General features: G+C 37.2%; 2 protein-coding genes across 4 annotated transcripts in view; one reads left to right on the top strand and one right to left on the bottom strand.

Annotated features, from left to right (window-relative positions):
* Positions 1–12,535, bottom strand: part of LOC108967775 (COMM domain-containing protein 4) — a 14,123-nt gene extending 1,588 nt beyond the window's left edge. The window contains exons 1-4 of one of the 2 annotated variants that reach the window (XM_018931402.1): positions 12,439–12,535; positions 10,317–10,457; positions 10,015–10,246; positions 9,654–9,932 (exon numbers count right to left, since the gene is read on the bottom strand). In XM_018931402.1, the coding sequence (XP_018786947.1) occupies positions 9,691–9,932; positions 10,015–10,246; positions 10,317–10,457; positions 12,439–12,441 (618 nt within the window). In that variant the 5' untranslated portion in view covers positions 12,442–12,535 and the 3' untranslated portion in view covers positions 9,654–9,690. Of the gene's footprint in view, positions 1–9,392; positions 9,933–10,014; positions 10,247–10,316; positions 10,458–12,438 lie in introns of those variants that run through there. The other variant, XM_018931401.1, reaches the window with a different exon arrangement.
* LOC108967776 (leucokinin) lies at positions 11,419–12,368 on the top strand. 2 transcript variants are annotated; one of them, XM_018931403.1, is made up of 2 exons: positions 11,419–11,553; positions 11,681–12,368. In XM_018931403.1, exon 2 carries the CDS (start codon positions 11,708–11,710, stop codon positions 12,221–12,223), a length of 516 nt encoding a protein of 171 aa, XP_018786948.1. In that variant the 5' UTR covers positions 11,419–11,553; positions 11,681–11,707; the 3' UTR covers positions 12,224–12,368. The 2 variants fall into 2 exon arrangements, with proteins under 2 accessions (XP_018786948.1, XP_018786950.1); XM_018931405.1 differs by having other exon boundaries at positions 11,419–11,605.
* Positions 12,536–22,010: the final 9,475 nt, after the last annotated feature.

Raw genomic sequence — 22,010 nt, 5'->3', positions numbered from 1 at the left:
AGTAAATGCTCATCTTCCTCAAAGAAGACGTGTGTCGAAGCAGTAAGTCCACTGTTACTTTAATAGCAGTCAATGCTGGCCGAAAAGTACTACAATACTTCGGTAGCCTAAATCTAAGCGCTCCAACGTTCCCTCCTATCTTCGACCGATGCGCGAAAAACCTCACAGCCCTCTTTTTCAGCGACTCCTCCTCGTTCTCCGATCGGGCCTCGTCGTTAAGTGAGCGGAAAAACAGTCATCAGTTGAGGACACCGCGACGTAGTGTTSCCAATTTTCAGGGATRCAATTGAAGTAGGAGAGAATTTTAGCGGTGCTCTATTTAGACAACTGCGCCTATGACGCTCAGTCCGCCTCTTTTCCAGCGACTTCTCCTCGTCCACCAATTGGGCCTCGTCGTTAAGTGAGCGAAAAAAACAGAGAGAACGCAATTTAAGTAGGAGCGAATTTCATCAAGAGGACCTCACTTSCACTCACACTTCGAKGAGCAGATAATTTTACGGTTTGGRCCAGTCGATTGGTCAMCAATATCATGTGGTATCACATCTCTGATATATATATATATCTGTGAGGATATGTAAAGTTGAAGGAGATAATCTTAAAAAAAAATGCAGAAATCATCTGCGTGTTAGAATTTGACGAAAATATGAAAAAAAAATCCCAGTTTCACCACTGATTAGAGGTGTTCTCCGACATACAACAATATTGAGCAGTAATTGAGCTGTGTTTGCTAAATAATGAAAGAAACTTGTGTAGTCAGCTTTTTAATTAAAATGTTTACAGAACATTTGTACATTTTTACAAGCCGCTCAATACCTCAGGAGAGCTAATATTTTGTGCTCAAACCTAGCAACAAGAAAATAATTTCAATTCATTTGCGCCTCCCCCCGTTTGCAATAATGAATAAACTGTGATTCTATTTGAATTTATATGCGCTTGATTGTCCAACCAACTCATCCTTTTTCATTTAATATAATAGATATCATTTCTCATTTCCCCACACGCAGGCACTTCGTCRCACACACACACACACACATTTACAGCGCGAGACTTCTATGTACGAGATATACGCAAGCGAAGTGCGGTGCTGCGAAATGCGCAAATACTCACAATCACTTGATTTTCTGGCATCCACTCTCCCCCCAACAATCAACTAGMCCTTCCTCTACCGATGTCGTTGTGTCAATTTACCCCCACACTGCCACTAATGTCTATATTTCATTATTTGTATTTACTCGTCGCTAACTTTTTCCGCACGCCACACTCCACTCACCTTCGCCCCGCACTAGTCGCCATCGTGTCCTGTGCCATTAATGTTATTATCCTGCCGCGCTGTTCCGCTCGGTTGCACGCCTAAGTGAGCGCACTCAAGTATCAATTGTATTAATTTAGAGTCAAATACGCAGCGGCTATCACTTTATGTGGCGATTGTTGTTGCTGTTGTTGCTATTGTGTCGTTTTTTTCTTCTTCTTTCCACTTTAATTTAGTGAATGCTGTTGTTTATTCTTTTTGTTGTTGCACTACTATTTATTTAATGTGCGCTGGTGTCATCACTCCAACGCTGCGGCTGCCGCTGCCGCTGGTGTCTCTATGAGAGTGTGTCTGTGGATGTGTATGAGGATGTGTGTGTGTGCTAAATCAGTGCATTGCCTCAGCGCTGTTTATCATTTGTAATGAAGGACCATAACTCTTTCCGCACCCTCGCCACCTCATCGCCAATATTTACTCAATTGCCAGCGCGGTCCGCCGTGTTTGTTGCATTTATTTATTTGCCATTAAGCGAATTAGTGTGTCTAATGTGTTAAATGTTGCGCGGGGCTATTCGGAAAAAGTGAAAAGGGTTAAGAACGTTGGAAAAAACTGATTAGTCACGCGAAAAATACGCCAGAAGCGTTAATTTGGATATATGCATCTACTTTAAAAGCCAAATATTACTAGGTTAAATTAGGTTAGTCCGGTAGGCTGCTGAGCCACACATAAACCAGTCTTGGTCTATAACGAAGCCARTGGCAGTATCGTTATGTTGTTCATGTGATGTAGTCATCGGTAAGGATGCTAGCGTGGATGAGAATTTCAATAGGTTTTGCGGCCTCACTATCAACACTTTTTCCTGTGTTTCATGACATCCCGCAAKTATTGGAAGCGTTGCCGAGCTAGAGATGTTCTACAAGGTGTGTTCCAAAGTAATCAGGACTTTTTGAATTTAGTGCCCCCTGGTAGCGCCATCTATATGTCGACTGGTCTGCTATTTTTATCGCTTGTAAAGTGAGAATTTCRGAAGAAAAACCATTTGTTCTATTTTTTTTTTTAAGTCCTGTTTACTTTGGAATGCACGTTGTATTGTTTCCATGGTGCCTTGCTCTTGACATTTTCTGCAGTCATCTCGATCTGGCAGCCCCATTSTGCAAGCGTATGGACCACAAGACTATGACCAATGAATATTCCAATCATGTTCGTCCAATCTCTTCTATCAGGAGTGAACAGGAACTTTTGTATATTTTTTCAWCTAGCGCTTTGCAAATAATCTTTGCAGTTTTGCATTCTGCTGCATCACTTCATCGAAGTTTAACTTTCCTTCCAGATTGTCGTAAAGTTCAACATCGGTCACGTTATCGACGGTCATGTTATCGGATGACAGCCGTACACCAYTCTTTACTCACTAACTCATTGCCTTATTGACCTGGCATCYGGTAAATGTAAAGCCGTTTGTAACACTCTGAACTGCTGTACTGCTTCCCAAGACACCTTTGACCGATATGCCAAAGGGGGTGACTTCCTTCATTACAGCTTGGTTGGCTACGTATATGTGAACTCTGGTGTTGATTGCTGATGCATTAAAGGCTACCTCCGCCTCTTTATAATAGCAAAGRCMTCTGCTTGAAATATACTGCAGTGGTTCGGTAACTTAAAAGACTGCCTTATGCTGTCCCACCGGGGAAAGCAGAGGAAGAGGAAGACCTCTACTTCGTTGGAAAGTCCAGGTGGAGAAGGACCAGGCTTGGTACGTCTGGSGCGCTGTTGTAAACTCCTCGTAAGTGGCGTCTATTACGTGTCTAACTGCGTAAGCGGTGTCTGCACCAATAAAAAAGATGGAGCAGAATTGTTGGATTYAAAAAGATRAAATAAATTATTTTAACCAAARTTTKGTAACAAAAYCCGCCCAATTCTGGTGCTAAATGCTGAAKAGTGCTGTAACTTTTAAGAAGCTTCCGAGTATTCTGGCAATTCGGGAGGCTTTATGACTCGTACAATTCACATATGTATCATTACACGCAATGAAGGTAATATTACTATTGTTGTTGTTGCTTTGMTAGGTTGCGATTACATATGCSAAACATTATCTGCATATAAGCATAGTGTTGTACAATTGCAGTGGTAGAGACCGCAGCGTTGTCGCAATTGTTGTCAAACAAGGCGGCCGACCACCCTCTTGCCATCGCGCCTTGTCGGGTTAACTAAATGGGAGGGTGAAAGCAGTAAACAAGTGCCTGACTCCGATTGCCTTACGTTTTCTTGTTGTTCGGGCKGTTTGTGTACTTCTGTGGCGAAATCACATCCGCTACGCGTTCCGGTCTTTAGCCGCGACGTTTAATGCATGTGTGTGTGCGGATGTGCCTGCTTGTTGTTGTTATCCTTCCGCATGTGCGTGGTGCCACTTTGTGACTTTTAGCAATCTTTTTCCCCTTGTTCAACATTGCCTTTTCGACGGCAACGTTAACTGCAAGTTWGTTACTATTTGGCAAGCATTTATCCCTTGCCTTCGCGGCTCGCAAGGTACTGCGTGTGGGTTGTTGCCCACYACAATTCAACTTCAAGGGTAATAATTAAATAAATGCGCCGCTAAATGATTTCGTATTTTACATTTTCCGCCCTTTTTCGACTTATTTTTATTGTGTGCGTGCTTTCCCTTTGTTTTGTTGTATATTTTGACTGCTGACGCTGTTGCAAGTGTCGCTGCTTTGTTGGCAGTTTGGGCTTATCTCATCATGTTGCATGAGTTTCAATTAGTTTGATGCACTTTTTCGCTGGCTTGGAAGGAGTATTAGGGCAATCACAAGGTTTTTTAATATTTCATATAGTTTTTCTAAGTTATGAACGGTGATTCGAGCTGAGCGCGTATTGAGTATAGAGCGCGTTATAAAATTCTTTTGGAAGTTTGTTGTATACTTAACCCACCCTAATGCAGGAGCAAACTTCCCCCGTAGTTTCTTTCGGCGTTTCTATGATTTTTGGTTTACATGATTAAGTCTCTCATTGAAGGGCGGTTAGATTTGACTTTATCTGCACTTATTATCATTGCTTTTGCTTTTGCGGGTGGAAAGTTATTATTTTGAAAAACATTTTTGACACTTTAAATTGCTGAGGGACTTTTTATATTTATTACACTTTTTGTTGTGAATATAATCAAGTAATGGTTTTGATTAAAAAAAAATGTACTCTAAATATTAAGTGTTAAAAATYATGGGCTCAAATACTTTAAATAGTTACAAAAGACTTTTTCTTAAAGAACTTTTCCTATAACTTCCTATGTCTTAATATCAAAGAGGTCTCTTTAGACATATGGTTTTCAAGCMGAAATAAAACGCATTACGATTAATATTATGGGCAAGAATTTAGGCAAAGATATCCCATTATTTTTCTTCTTTATTGACGTAGACACCGCTTACGCGATTATAGACTACTTAAAATAGCGCGCCAGTCGTTCTTCCTATTCACTGTTRACGCTAATTAGAGATTCCACGTGTAGCCAGGTTCTTCTCCACTTCGTCCTGCCAACGGAGTAGAGGTCTTCCTCTTCATCTGCTTTCTCCGGTTGGTACTGCGTCGAATATTCTCAGGCGAAGAAGTGGTGTGTGTAGATCTTACTTTTACGGGTCGTTTCCATGGTAAAAATCTGGTCGATAGTAAATTTTCCAAGATTAAAGCCACTTGATTTTTTCACACGCTAAGACCTTAAATTCGATATTAAGGAGGCCTACGAACATCCATCTTACACAAGAGTTGTTGTTACAATTGTCAATTGAGCCTTAAAGAACTCACAGATATGTACTTTATCAGAAATATCCGTTATCGCTAACCGATTAACACAAGGTTACTTAACCGATAGAAGGCTTACAAGCTTGGATTTCTTGAAAATGGGACCCAGTTTTTTCAGTCGAGTGCCTAATTTAAACATTGCTTACACTTTCTTCTAGTTACAAGTTTGTTGCTATAATTTTTACAAATTTAATTAATTCTTTGCTTTGAAGTTCAAGCGCCAAACAACACCTGTGCTGCATTGATTACTTGATGGCAACGCGCCACACGCACCAAATGAAAGTAAATGAAGAAAACGAAAAAGAAACAAAAACAATTGCACCAAATAAAGTGARACCAATTGAAAGAACTCGTAAATTTCGAAGCAATTCTCAGCCATAAATCAAGCGATAATAAAAACTAAGTAAATGAGCGCGAAAAAAATCTGAAAAATAATGAAAAAATGCGAAAAGAAAATAATTTCCAGCAACGAACGAAGCGACGCGAAACTAAAGCGAAATCGCAAATGAAACAACGCGTCAAATGTCAGCAACATGTGGCAGCAACGTTGAGTAATTTTSAAGTAAACGCGGCAAGGCAGAAAAAAATACTTGAAACACTTCAAATAAAGAAACAAGAAAACAAGTGATTATGTAAGGAGGCGCTGGGGGCGCTATGAGCAACTAAACAGCTAAGTCATGCTGCGCTGCGCCAAAAACATCACAAGAAAGTTGCCGGCTGAGCTTGACTGCTGCTGTTGCTGCCGCGCGCCTTGACAACGGCCAGCGGCGCGCAAAAAGTAAAAAAATTAATACCAAAATTACAAAAACAAAGGCTGGCAAATTGTTGTTAGGAAAAAATTTCCATTGAGGTGACATTTTCGCGACAGCGACAGCAGCTGCGGCGGCTAACTTTCAGGTGCATGTGTATACGCAGCGTAGGCAGCGCGGCGCTCGCAACAACAAAAGCAAAGCGAGCGCCTGTGACTGCAGCAAATTAGCGGCGACAAACGGCGTAAGGTTTAATTGAAAAAAATATTCAATGCAGCATTTTCCGGCGCTGCGCCCGCGCACTCCTCATATTTAGTCACCTGAGCGCGCGCGCGCGTGTGTGTGTGTGTCCCATTTTTAATAAAGCACAAGTTGGCGCGGTAGAAAATTTTTAATTACTCTTCATTTAATTGCATGCTATTGTGTGTCTGTGTGTGGGCGATTATTAAAAGGGGGGTGAGGGGCCGTGATGGGTACATGCGTCACATGCGTACAAAATTTTTACATTTTTACTATCAAATTTCGCTGCATTTGCGCCGCTCTTAATTTATCGCCGGCGCGCCCACCGATTTTATCTATTTTAACCCCAAACCGACGATCGCATAACTTTTGTCATATTCGCCGTTTAATTTGTTCCTGTAACCAGCGGCGCACGTGTGCAAGCTACAGTTATTTCACGCATAATTTTTGGTTGATATTTCTGGTTTATCACTTAAAATTTGTTATCCTTTTCGGAASAAATTTTTGCTTTTGTTGCCTCATCGCGTGGTTTGGGCACGGAAAAGGGTTAAAATTATGCCGCTTTTATTAGCCGCACTAAAATTGTGTCTTTGTGTGTGTGTGTGAGTGTRTGCCGAACCATAAAATCGCGATAAAAGAYCTTTCCCTTGTGGTCAGCAGATAATCTACACATTGCCGTTATAAAATTAATGTACTACCTTCGCCGTGAGGACTTACAATTCAGATTTTTTAATTAATAAATTTAAGCAGCACTAAAATGCAATTTATTAGACAACTAATTTTGACTCATCTATTACATTAAGGGGGTATTCTACTCTAGAATTTTGAAAATTTCGATTTTYTTTCACATATTATATTTAAAGTTTAGACCTTTAAGAACATATCYTACAAAGGATTTTYAAAAATTAAAATTATTTTAAGAGCTACAATTAGTTTACTAGGTAGGTAGACTCACTTTATTAAACGCGTTTTTCTCAAAACTACTTTTTTCCACACGGTACCGGCATTATCTCAAGTTCTATACAACCGTTTTACTTGAAATTTTGTGTGAACTCTCTTTATATAATCCCTTATTCTTTATCTTTATATAATCCTTAAACCTTTGTTTTTAATATTTAAAAAAATTCAGGCATTTCAAAAATAAAAAAAAAACGTAAAAAAATATTTTTATTTCCAGGCAGTCGCCATTTTTCAAAAAAATTTTGTTTCGTGTTCTCTGAAATAGGGACTATAACAGCATCCTTACTGATTAAGAATTTCTATCGATTTTGTTTTTTTCAGACCACCAGGAGAGTCAGGATCAATGCAACACCAGGATGCGCCATTTTTTTTTTACACCTGTCTCTCCCCCCCTCTAATTATTTTAATTTTTAATATTTTTTTGTAAATTTTTTTTTTCTGTATTCTTAAGATATCAATAAAAACATCATAAAAAATGGATGGTAAAAATATTTTTGGTTTCTTTTTTTAAATAAAATTCAAAAAACTGCCCAAAATTTGATTTCTAGAGTAGAATGTTCCCTTAATGTTTAATGAAAAGGAAAAGCAAAGGAAATATAAACTAAAAAATTAACGAAACATAACCTAAAAAATAAACTGCAGTTGCAGAAGAGATCAAAAATGTGATATTCTCTAAAATGATGACTTTTGGTGACTGCCGAGTCTAAGTAACCGGAACGGAGACGGACTTTTATCCGGCCAAGCAAAGTCAACTCGGCACCATTTCTCGAAATTACTTAGGAAGACCGCTACAGCAACAACAATAACACCTATCATCTATTGTGGACCTCTCAATGACGACAAATCACATATGCCCAGCAGAGATAAATTTCAGTATTCTATTGATGAGTTTTGATTCCTATTAGGGCACAGAACCAAGAGCCTTTATGCAGCATCAACAGACTGCCGTCCGGTCTAGCATCCGGTGGTCGGGAATTTCTAGCTCCATATCACAGAACCGCCCGTTTACACAAGAGGTTAGACACATGTTATTCGTCTCTCGGAAGGTTGATTACACTTTTAAACCTAGTGAGGTTGTAACCACCCATTAGCACCTTTGCTTGGCGTTATAACTAACCGGATAGTTCATGGCTTAAATGAAAAACCACCCTGCGACAGGACGATGTTCGTAGCGTTGGACTTGACCAGAAACCTTTGACAAGACAATCGACCGGCCAGTCATCCACTACGCCGTCTTAATATGGTCGCCTGAATACAGCAAGACGCTGATGGAGAAGATTCAGACCTAACCGGAGACAAACTCGCGCGAATAAACTAGTTATCGCAGACGTCTACAGCATCAAAAAGAGCGGAGAGAACCCAAAGCTTCACAATGTGACAGCAACAGTAGTAAACTTCATCCAAAGTACGATAGACGAACAGATTGATACCGAACATTCAATCGTGGGTAAATGTACAACATGAGGACAGAAGCTAACATCACAAATATTGTCATGACTTCGGTCCATACTGTCCGACGTATACAGAATGTATAGAAGGCACTGAAGGAAACGCTGAATACCTCTAAGAGCATAATAAACTTCTCTCCAAGCAGTTTCTGTTCTGTTGTTTTCAAAGAAGCCATCCCGGCAGTCAATTGCTTGAAGCGCGCCGTCTCGTAGGAACATCAGGAGAACAATTCGCCAAGATGTCGACGAACTAAAAAAATATACTGACGCTACCAATTTATAACAGTGGGATAAGTACAAAGGAAAAAGCCGGATTTACATACCAACAGCAACARCAACAAAAGCAACAGCAGASAATTTTTAAATGAAATCTCTGGATGAAACTACATGTCAGCACTACCTATCGGTGACTAGCTTCACTGCGCTAAGGTCGGTGTGTTGAGTAGCTCAAGCTCTCAATGTTTATGGACATTGTCAGCAGATGTCGCTAAAGCGCATTTCCGCTCAAGACTTATCGATTACAAATCAGTTAAGAATTCAGTCTCTCCATCTACGCGCGATTCATTTATTCAAAGATATGAGATATCGACCTGAACTTTTGCACACGTTCCGTTTTCCTTAAGAAGCTGCTCATTCCTCGGAGCCGCCGTTATCTGCGTACTATAGSATATAGCTGGCATACAAACTGAACGYTCCAAATCACGTTTTTGTATGAAAAGCTTTTGTATTTGACGAGGTATCTGAACAAAATTTGGCAAGAATTATTTTTTAAGGCAACGGTGCAATAYCCCAAGAAATTGTTARGATCGGATCACTATGGCATAAAGCTGTTATAAAAACTGAACGATCAAAATCAAGTTCTTGTAAGAAACACTACGTTTTTGTGAATGGTATTACAGCATCGGTGCAACCGAAGTTAACGTTTTGTCTTCTTTTTTTATATTATATACAAATGCAATATTTTTTTGTGTTTTTGTCATTTATAATTACAATGATAGTTACTATTTGACGATTATGGCGAAATATAAGTCTTCCTAACAGGAATTTCTTTCATAAGCATTTACTGTAATTATAAACGCGACATATGAGTATTAATACTTAACATACTATAATGTTAATAAATGGTTTTCATAGTACCTAATAATTACTAACTTATACCCTGAAGAATTACTAGTACGTCTAAGTACTTTACTACTACAAAATGCATTTTTAATTCAATACCTTGTAAGGAAATGTCCACTATAAACTAGTTTCACGCTTAGACATCCGYTTTGTCCTTTTGCCGCCAACTATATTGCTGCAATGTAGAGCGCACCTCCTTCAGCTCAACGAGTAAGGCCTCAACATTTGCACGCTCAATATTTAGTACATGTGTGGTGTCCTCTGGCAGCCCATCAATTAGCTCCTKTGCGATTTTTAATTCGAATTTGACGCAACCAACCGTGTTATCGGGCTGTTCTGGCGACGGTGGTATAAAACGCACTGACGAAAGCTCATTAACTGTAGCCACAATAGGGAGAACATAAATATAGAGCATTAAATGATAATAAATATATTTTCTTAATAAGTTTATAACACGCACTTCTAAATGCCTTGTCCTGCAAGCGCTGACGTATTTGCGTCACATTGGACGCCAAGACGCGGCACATTGACGCAGCATGCTCCTTGGGTAAGCCCAATTGTTGAATCTCTTCGCTGAATACCGCCTCAGTAACAGCATGACGCGAAGCGTTGATAAGCAAGAAATGTATGCAAGCAACAGCTGATTTGCCATCGTTTGACAAATCTGCTGTTATGGCCTTAATGGCGTTCTCCTGGGAATACAGAATATGAAAAAATAGAAATTAGCAAGATTAAGGATAGAACAGCAGAGTTTACACCTACCTCGAACTGTGCGCCAACAATTCTCTTGGCAACCAAACCAGCCAATGTCTCTAGATTCTGGGCGCTCAGCACGGATAGTGTGGATATAATCTCCGCCAAYACCCAGTCGGGACAGTCGCCATCACCACAGAAGCGGAATTTCTGCAAAAAGCAATCGTAAGCGATTAAATGAATTAACTGCGATTCCATACGGCTCAATTAAATAACGGCGAAGCAAGTAAATGAGTTGAAAGAATTAACATGAAGCGACAACATTTTAGTTCACGCACCATTTTCAACAATATTTGAAAGTCAACTCGCACGTAGAATTAAGTATGCAAATGTAAAGAAAATGTGCTATTTTAAGAGGTCTCCCGTTTGACTTTGACTCACATGCTTTACATAGTGGTGCGCTAATTAAATATATATATTAAACACGCTTCATGTGCGTCCCAAAGGCAAGTAAACACATTTGTATGCAATATACATATAGTATGTATGTATATATGTATATGYCCATATTTATTTTCACTTTTATTTCTTTGAGTTTCCATCTTTGCCGCGAAAGTGTTGTTTGTTAGCTAACTCGTAGAGAAGCAATTAATAAAATTTCCCTWTACTTGACTGTCAGCATAAACGTAGAATTTATGACACTTGTTGCTTGTGATAATTTGTCGCAGCAAAGTGCATAGACATTAGACAGCCCACCTACCACCCTCAAGTACAAGCTGCCTTTGCAGCTGATAGCTTATTATACGTGAACATGCTTGGTGTGTCGGCACCCCTTTCACTTGCTCACTTGCTGAAGCGTGCGTTAACGCCAAAAAGCACACTACAATTATTTGTATATCATTTTGAAATGCATAAAGTGTAACGGTTTAGAAAAAGCACTCCCTCATACCACTACTTTATAATGTGCTAATCGTCAGCATTTACCGTTTTGTTAGCTGTAATTATTTAACTGTAAGCCTTTCTTGTGAACGTAAATATGTATACACACGTATATATGCATGTTTGCCTTTAGTTTGCCAGCGAGTTGGTAGTATCCTTAGATGCCGCACATAATTTTTGCTATAAATATGCCTGTAAGTTTTCAATTCTTCACAGTTTGTGATCGGTAAAACACTGAATAACGTTATTTAAAATTTTAGCAGTGAAATTAGTATTGAAACGAAATTAATAATACCCATCGGATACGCCGTTTATTGTGCGCGGAAGTTGCAACAAATCTATTGAAATACGTTTAATCGGGTTTAAGGTACTTTAACTATTCGAAAGTTATATGTTTCGCAATAATGCTTTAATTAAATGTGTGTTTACAATATGGTGACTGCACACCGCACTCCTGCCCTGCATAGTAATTTTCAAAATAATTTTTGTTGCAGGATTTTTGGCTGGTTACTTTCTTCAACATGTACATCATACACACAATATTTTCCATCACTTTATTGATTTGCTTTTGCCAAAATGTATTTGTATTGGCACAGCCCGTTGGTGATGAGCTTAGCACATGCGAAGATCAGCTTACAAAATATCGTCGCTTTTTACTACAAGCCATTTTAAGCTTTGAAGATGTRTGTGATGCTTACGACACACATCCACTTAATCCACTTGAAGTTTTATATAGTCAAGACCAACAAGCCTCCGCTAACGCGCCGCTTTTCCGTGCACTACAAGGGGGCAGCACCGCCAGCGAGCAACGTAATGAAATTTGGGCTTTTTTCAAACTATTGATGGCACAATTTAACGATATGGATTTTGCCAACATCATTAAGGAGGCAGTTATTGATCGTTGTCGCATGAAATCCCAACTGCAACATGACGAAAAACGCAATTCCGTTGTGTTGGGTAAGAAGCAGCGGTTCCATTCGTGGGGCGGTAAACGCGCACACCTTTCGGCTGACGACCGAAGCATGGACATGTTGTAAGCGGGAGTAGCTGGTTTATGGATATAACACATTTAATAACATCTTCARAATACTTTACGGGCTGGATACCTTTGTTTATTGTATATAACTATCAAATATTTTAACACAAACACAAAAGCATGTAACTTTGAAACTATTGCATGTTCGCTGCAACTACATTAAAGTACAAAAAAGTAAAACATTTGTTATTTTTATGATAAGAGGGAAAAACTTACCATTTTAGTAAAATATTTGGAAGCTTATTGGTTTTTGGCGGTGCAGACAGATTTTTGACAACAAATAAGYGAAATTAAATGAACAATACAAAACAGCTGTTCTTGCATTGCCAACTCAAGTGCGTATTGGCGCAGAGAACGTAAATTTTATACGGTCTCTGGCGTTAGCGTCAGCCGCGTTGCCAACTAATATATAGTAGCTGTCATAAAATTTTCCGCCGGAAAGACGTTTAACATCTGTCTCTTATACATATCTAGATGTGTATAAGAGACTAATATATAGTAGCTGTCATAAAATTTTCCGCCGGAAAGACGTTTAACATACGCGAGTTTTATTTMCACGAAAATTTAGTGAATTTACAAATATTTCTATATCATTTAAACGTTAATGTGTAGATTTCAATGTAAATATTAAGAATATTTCAAAAAGTGTGCTGTGGTTATGTTTTTTAAGCAATAAAAGTTGCATGAAGGAAAGTCGTAAGGCAGCGGTAGCWTGCGCTGGTATTTTTAGCTTTTGTRTGTAAAAGCGTTAATATTTCAYTAAAATACAATAAAAATGGAAGTTTGCATTATTTGTAAGCTCAAATTTAACACAAACAAAACTTGCGGACCGGTAATATGGAATATCAGCGAAATGACACTACTGAAAGAAGCAYAGGCAAACTCTGGGTGAGTGCGTATGTTTGTACGAGTATGAATTTCAACTATTAAGGTTATTGTATATTTCCAATAAATCCAATTATGTAAGTGCCACATGCAGTTGCATGAAAAATGCATATTAATTATCGCCCACATGACTTCTACTGTTTTATTTGTAGGCAAAACGAGRAGTCTATCAAAACATAACCTAACTTTTAATTTAGTAGCAGTTACTTATGCACCACACACTAAGCCAATATCTGTGCGCTTGTCTGCCTTTTCTTTGCAGTTTCCTCGTGTCAGTCACGCATGCTCCGCTGCCAAAATGTTATTTGGCCCAAAACCACAGCGAGATAAACGCGTTATTTGTGAGATATGCAGACCAACTTCGGCGTGGGCGTGAATTACCGTCCTGTATTTGTTACTTGGCATGTGCATACCTGCGTCAAAGCGTTGCAACTTTTCCAGTTTGCTCACTTTTTAGGCTGAAAGTGCCTTAATAAAGTACAACGCCGCCGCGTGCTTAACAAATGTTACTCTTGCTGRCGTTTGACTAGTTGACTGCCGTAGTTGCGCTCCCTCGGCTGATTTATTGTCATTTCCCACTAACAACTGCAGCTGCAGCGTTAGCAACATTTGGTTCGCTGTACACGACCACGCATAAAAATGTAGGAAATGTTTGCATATTTTTCATAAGCWTTGCTGCGTATCGCGAATTCTTGCAGCGCAGCAGTAATTGGAACTGTGTATGCGCGTAATATGCCTTAGTGTGGGTGTGTCGCTCTGTTGATAGGAATTTCTGCCAATGTGCATACATATGTATGTACGCGTGCCYACTCTATTGCTTAATGCGCTTTATTTATTAATATTGCTGCGTTTTCTTTGGCTGTAGATACCTTCGGGTTAACGTTTATCAATCGATTGCATTTCATTTGTCTGCAACACGATTTAATGTTTCTTCGGCACTGCTTCGTTGCTGATAAGGTTTCCACAGTGGCTTGTCAAGTCGCTGGCTGTGTGGTCGCCAAGATACGCTTGCGTATTTACATTAAAGAAATGATAATTTTATGCATTTATTGTGCCTTCAACAATTAATTTTTACACTATCCCATTTCCGTTGGTAAACTTTTAATTATGCAAGTCCTTTAAATTCGAAATTAATTATGTTTTCAAAAACTATTTTTTGTTAGTAAATATAAATTTATAGAAACAAATAATAATGTTGGGCAACCTTCATGTACAGCGTCGGATATGCGAGTACCTATGTATTATACTATTTTGTATATAGCTGCGCCCTACTTTACTAATCTCTGCGCCGTGAAATAAAAATACTCAAGTGCTAAAAATGTGGATCGCTGCTGTTTGAAGCCGCAATGTTGGGTCAGAGATCACACAAAAAATCGCCAATTTATTTCATTATTATTGTCAGCTTTAATTATTTTTATTTACGTTCTTAATATTTTTATTTTTTTGTCGTGATTGATGGGTATTTTTGCTTTATTGTTGTTACTACCGTATATGCTGTTACAGTATCTCAATCAATGGACAAAAACAAAAACTGAAAATGCAAATAGAGTCAAGCTGGCGGGTAGTGGGGTGCAAAATTTTAAATAAATCTGACTGCAAGGTGCGCGCAAGTGAAAAATTTTTTGCTGCTTCTCTGAAAAGACCTATTTGGTGCTGATGGCCTTAGCCACTGTTTTGAAAAAAACAACAAACATTTTGTATATTTATTTTAAAATATATTAATATATTTTAAGCAAGATATTATTCTTATCTATTTCACAATGATGTGAATGAAATCAAAAATAATTGAAATGTCGTAGCAAATTTGCGTATTAAAAAATAAATTTATTATTTATGTTCTCGTTGATGGAAATCTATAAAATGTACTTATTCATGGCACTTGCATCGCCTGTTTCTTAATGTTTGTTGTTGTGGGTTTTTTCCTTGCACTTTCTAGCTGAACGGAAGYGCAAAGTAGATGTCACTGTAATGAGATTGAACATATGATACTTTTTTAACAAGTTCTATGTGTAATGTACATATATAGTCGGGGTGTTCGTTTGCCTTAAGAAAATCATAACACAAGATGCGAAGAATGCTGAATTGTTGCAAACCTGTTTTTCTCCCCAATAAGATGCTCATTTGTCGGAATCGTTGATATCTGTACCACATCATATAGCTGCCATACAAATTGATTGATAAAAATCATGTACTTGTATGAAAAACTTTTTTATTTGATGAGATTTCGGCACGAAATGTGACGACGAATATTATCTGAAGTARAAGTATATTCTCCAGAAAATTTGTTCAGATCGGATCACTTTAGCATATAACTGCCATACAAACTGACCGATTTTATATAGAACATTTTTTTATTAGATGAGATACTTTCACGAACTTTTACATGGACTATTACCCGAGGTAGTAGTATAATCCCTGAAGAAAAATCAAATGCTTGTATGAAAAACTTTTTTATTTCAGAATATATCTTCATGAAATTCGGCAGAGCTTACCGCCCATACTAAGACTATAATCTCCGAACAAATTGTTTAAATCGGACCACTATAATACAGAGCTGCCATATAAATTGATCGATGAAAATCAATTGCTTGYATGTAATACTTTCTTATTTGATGAGATATCTTTACAAACTTTTACACAGATWATGACCATAGCCATTAGTATAATCCCTGCAGAAATTGTTCTGATTGGATCACTATAGCATATAGCTGTCATACAAACCGATCGACGAAAATCAAGTTCTTGTACGAAAAATTGCTTTTTATATCTGATGGGTATTATTAAAGTTCATGTTTTTATTTTTTTTTAATTTTTTGCTTTATGTTGTATTCTTAATTTACGTCCTTTTTGTCATAATCGCGCATTTTACACACATTTAAAGTAGTCTGCGGTAATCAGCTCTTTAATGAGCCACTGATGTCAATGACGTCAGCTGATAAGAGAAGCGTAGGCGAATAAGGAGAATGTCAAAGCCTAAAAATAGCATTACCTACGCAGTGGGGAAGATTAACGGCGTAAAAGAACTRATTTGCAAGAGATTTAAAGCAGGAGAAGAAAAACAAGAACAAAAGAATGTTATCAGTCATTTTAGTTTTAATCTCAGCAACAGAAATTAATTAAACAATTATCACTCTAAGTGTTACTTTTTGAAATCTGCAACTTAGCGCTAATTATCGAAAACTGAATTCATAAAAAATTTAATTATTGAAAAATTATTAAAAAAAAAAAGTATTATTTTATTTCATTTCTATGTTATATATTATTTCTAAATTGTGTTGTTATACAAATTTAYTTATAAATTTCTAATTTTGTGTATAAACTAAAAAGCGCATAACTCACTTTGGCAGGTTTTCATAAATTTTTTATTAAAATTCCTACATTTCGAAGAAGTTTAATGTATATTATAGATTTTTATAGGAAAATATTTATAATTTATAGCAAGTATTTGATAATATTAACTTATAACATTGGCTGCTGTTGTGATAAGCACGCATTTCCGAAATACTATTTCGCTCTAAAYGTTATTCAAAACATTAATAATTAAAAGAACTAAAAAAAATTATAATAATAATAATGACCAAGGCACATACATTTTTCGGTGAAATTTGTGCASTTTTTTAATTTTTTTTTTAATTTATGGCGCATAATTATGTTGACCACACTTTCATAATTCACACATAAATAAAACGAAAGCGGCGACACAACTTGTTTACGGGCGTAAAAAGAATCCGCTTAACTGTCACATAAATAACTAAATATGTCATTATTAGCTACTGCATTAGTATATCATGGTTGATAATTTTAGCAAAAACTTATTTTTGGCAAGCGAAATTTTTACACAGACACACAGACCGTTATAGCATATAGGAGTATTTTTTTATTTTAGTGTATTGGATTCTGGGAATAACAGGGAATGGAAAACAAAAATATATTTTAGAGAACTAAAGAAATTCTATTTTTTTATTAAACCGTTGCTTTAGGCAATAACTCTTAACAAATTTTGTCAGAATATCTCTTCTAATGGAAAAGTTTTCCATACAATCACCATATTTTGATCCTTCAGTTTGTATGGCAGCTATACGCTATAATGGTCCGATCTACACAATTTCTTCAGAGATTAAACCTCTGTTTTAGGCAACAATATACGCCAAATTTGGAGAAGATATCTCGTCAAATGAAAAAGTTTTYAATAAAATGACTAGATTCYGATGATTCAGTTTGTATGACAGATACACGCTATAGTAGTCCGAAAACGGCAGTTCCGATAAATGAGCAGCKTCTTTGAGAGAAAAGRACGTRTACAAAATTTCAGATCGATATCTCAAAACATGCGGGACAAGTGCGCATATATAGAGACGGCGGGATSGGCCTGCKAAATCGACTCAGCTCGTCACGCTGATCATTTATATACATATGTATGTATATATTTTATAGGATGTACGACGTTTGCTTTTGGTTACGCCCTCAAAAAAGCATATAAATTCGTTTATAAAGAGCTTAAAATAMGACATATTTACCTGCCTTCCTGCTCCGCTGCTAATGGTCTACTCATGTGTGGCTGATATGGTGCACACATGCCACATGTGCAATCGTGCAACAAAATTTGCCACAAGTAAACACCACAGTGTAATAGACACTGAAGWACAACTCGCACCTCAAAAGTAACCTTTGACTTTAGCATTCGTGTATGAATTAAATAAGTCACAACAATAACACTAAATTATTGACTGATCATGTAATCTACAAATTATTTTTAGCGGATCAGTCAAGCATGTGATGTTCGCACTAACATTTATGAACTGTCAGCGATTTACAGTAATCTTTAGCTGTCAAAACAATGATGAGCTTTTTTCTTTCCACAGCAATCACTTTATTTGTTGTCTAATAAATATATTAACTATAAATCTAAACACACAAATACTATATATAATGAGATGCTCKTATAATTGAGCGCGCTGCCATTAAGATTAGGCAATCGTGGTGGCGCCGGTGCACCGACACCGGGCGGATTTGTCGCACTGCTGGCTTAGTAAATATGAAAACGGTGCAAATAGAAAAATAAATAAATTTTCTATTACGATTTTTGTTAATTGCCACTTATTTTACATTTTATTAAAACGAAATCTGAAGCTGATCGGGTGGGTGAGCGATTGTGGGTGCTCTTTCAGCTGTAGTGGGGTTTGTTTATTAAAAGCCTGCGCATAATATTTTCAATAATTTCTATTCAATATTTTTTATGATTTGTTTGCGACAGATTTTGAAGAAATAACAGTAAATATTATTCGTAAAATATTATATAAATCGGGGAAATAATCAAAATATGCTACATACTAACTTGTGGGTGTCGCAAAGGTCAATGGAATTCGCAGTTTAGTCGACAAATTAGTTTTCGTAAGAAGAAACGAATGCAACTAAATGCAAATACCAGACGGATAAGTAAGAAAAAGTTGATTTAACACGTGAATGTGCTATAAAATATGATAGGATGTAGAGGTTTTTTTTTCTTGGCTTTCGTCTTCCAAAGATGATGCCGCTGTAAAAAGGGACCTCTTTCGCGATCACTCTAACTTTGGATCGCTATTGTCCACTTTTTCATTTCATTTCATACCAGCTTTGATTACAGTATGTGACTTATAATGTTATTGGGCGTCATCTTTTGGTTTATTTTTCGTTCAATGGTAGTTCTCTCCATTACATATCTCGAGACATTGCCCGAGAAGAATYGCGTCAGATAAAAATCTGTCCCCCGTGTTGTCTCTCAATCAAGACTGGTACATCCTTTATYCATTTTCTATATTCTGCCGCATCCCTTTGTCTTCGGCGTTCGCTTTCTCCTTTTTTCGCTCTTCAACTGTTAGACGTCTATTTATAGCTTTTGATTTTTGATAGRCTCTACTTACCTCTGAGGCCATSAAATCCTGCGGTATAAGACCAGATGTGATACTGGCTTCWTGTGAGATCATTCTAAACGCACAGGCCACTCTAAGCGCAAAAGACGCRAAACCTGGACACTTGTTATTTGTTTTTTGACGCAGTACTGTCCCTCACATAGGAGCCGCGTACATCGGTGTKGACTGGTAGGCCTCCTACTTTGACTAAGGCCACCAATGTTAGCCATCACTCTTAGCTATCACTGTAACTGTTCTTTTTTTCAAAATGAATTTTGAAATTCAGTTTCGTATCAATCGTAATGCACACAAGATAARACGTTAACTTCGGTTGCACCGAAGCTAAATACCCTTCACAGGTGCATTTCTGTTAGCAACTATGTGTTCAGTTTGTATGGAAGGTATATTCTATAGTAATTCGATCTGAAACATTTCTTCTGATATTACATTATTTCTATAAACAATAACTCATTCCAAATTTCGTGAAGATATATCGTCAAATGAGGAAGTTTGCCATGCAAGCATTTAATTCCAATCACTCAGTTTGTATGGCAGCTATATGCTATAGTAATCCGATCTAAACAATTTTTTCGAAGATTACATTGTTACCTTAAAAAATAATCTATACCAAATTGCATGAATATATCTTGTCAAATGGGAAAGTTTTCCATACAAGAACTTGATTCCGATCGTTCAGTTTTTATGGCAGCTATCTTTTATAGTGGTCCGATATTGGCAGTTCCGACAAATGAGCAGCTTCTTGAAGMGAAAATGACGTTTGCAAAATTTCAAAACGATATCTTAAAAACTGAGGGACTAGTTCGTATATATGCAGACAGAAAGACGGACAGACTGACGGACATGGCTAAATCGACTCAGCTCGACATACTGATCATTTATATATACACTTTAYAGGGTCTCCGACCCTTCCTTCCGGGTGTTACAAACTTCGTGACAAACTTAATATGCCCTGGGTATAAAAATTGTTCGATTCAAGTTATCGGATTCGTGTCGCTCGTATTTGGCGTTAATGTGCGACAAAAGAGCCCTCGTTTGAACGCAGTCATACACAACCTCCATCACACACGCCCCTTAACGTAGTGTCAGTTTCATCGGCTCTGCTCTTCATATGTGCGTAACGATATAAAATATCCAGCAGATAGTCGCTAGTTTCGCTTGGCGTAGAGCTTGCTGAATCGGATATCTCTTTTATTTGGTTTCAATTGTAAATCTATAAATACATATGTTTGTTTATTCCTCAAGTATGCGCTGCATTAACACTTCATCCAGAAGAATTCAAAGTAAATAGCGCGAGTATCAGTGTTCGGTTATCGTTTAATGACCACTCGCTCACCACTCACAGCCATGCGCCCTTATCATATTTGCCCTAAATAGGCACGCACTTTTGTTGATATTTCTTTAAACCCTTATTGTGGGGCAATAATAATGATTYACAAATACCGTTATGCTAAAATTATGGAAGAATTGTTTGTTTATGTGCGGTTAGTAATGTACATTAATGGATTCTAAGTATAGTAAAGCTGATATAGACTAAAAATAATRTGTAAGCAAATTTTCCAAACTAGTTTGATGTCGAAATAATTTATCAGTGTTGCCATCACTAAGGTCGAACTAAAAATATGCAAATATGTTTTGAACTAGTTTTTGGCAAATATAKGGTGACCAAGCTACGGCTGCTTTGTTTCTTCATTGCGTGCTGGATGTGGTCTATTTGGTCGAATATTATTCAATAATGAATGAATGGGTCCCAATATGGATGATGGTGTTGCGAATGGTACGCTCAGTAAGCCGATTATGTTGACTATAAGTTGAGCGAAGTGATAAACAGCTGCTTTTCAGAGCCCTACATTTTCGTAAAAGTTGGATAATTTGAAAACCTTGTTCAGACGTAAGTCTCTCTTCGATGAAGTGCCAAACAATACTGAACAAAAATATCATCTTGACACAACTCCCGACTGATCTGTGAATAAAAAGCTATTGAAAAAAGTACCTCTACTTGGATCACCCGTTACAAAAATTACAAATTTAATTTAAGTATTGTATAGCAGCAAGAATAAATTTAGCTGGCAACTATTTTAATAAGAAATATTGATATTTTTCAAATTCAAAATGGAAGATTTATTAATGAAGAAATGGGCGTAAGCGATAGCCACCTGCAGTTGCTTCAAAAATTATATTAAGAAATTTTAATTATAATAATTTTATTGACGTTTCCAATAGAGTCGTAAACCCAATTATGCATTTTTATGTATATTTCACGTCAAAAGTGTGGCTTCTTGCGGAGTCTTGTTTTATTTTCACGCCATAAAAAATTAATAGCGTCAAAATGTAGTATAAATAWAAAAAGTTAGCCTCATTTTTGTATTGATTGTTTCTATATTAAGAAGTATATAAGCCTCCGGGAGGTGCTTTAGCCGCGATAACGGTTCTAGTGTTAGGTTGTTGCTTTTATCAAAGCGTAGAATGCAGGCAGTTATCGACGGAGTGTTCTCGTTTTATTGCCGCCRAACGAAATCTTATCAAGTAACGATATGATTTTCAAAGAAATKATTCAAATCGGACCACTATAGCATATAGTTGGCATACAAACTGAACGATCAAAATCCAATCTTTGTATAGAAAACTTTTTTATTTGAAGCGATRTCTTCCCGAAATTTGGCATTAATTATTTTCCACGACATCTGTATAATCTTTGAAAAAATTGTGGATATTCTCCGCTCTCCGTTCCATCTACTGTCAGTATTGCATGCAAATACCGTAGTATTCTTTTRGGTTATGAACGAAAGGTGCGAACTGCGCACATTAACTAGGCTCATAAAAAATATTACTCAATCTAATTTTACACAGACTATGCAATATTAAATTAGCTAATTTCCATTATTTCCACACAAATCTGTAAGTGAAACTATTGTGGCATCAGATAACTGCGGTTTTTCGAAGTGCCTACGAGGCGCCAGTAATTCMGTTCAGTAGAAGGTATGCATATGCAGCATC

Source organism: Bactrocera latifrons, unplaced genomic scaffold (genome assembly GCF_001853355.1).
Source record: "Bactrocera latifrons isolate USDA-ARS-PBARC rearing strain unplaced genomic scaffold, ASM185335v1 scaffold_199, whole genome shotgun sequence".
Taxonomy (NCBI): Eukaryota; Metazoa; Arthropoda; class Insecta; order Diptera; family Tephritidae; genus Bactrocera; species Bactrocera latifrons.
The sequence above is the reverse complement of the archived record's forward strand: the minus strand, read 5'-3'. Positions and strand labels throughout refer to the sequence as shown.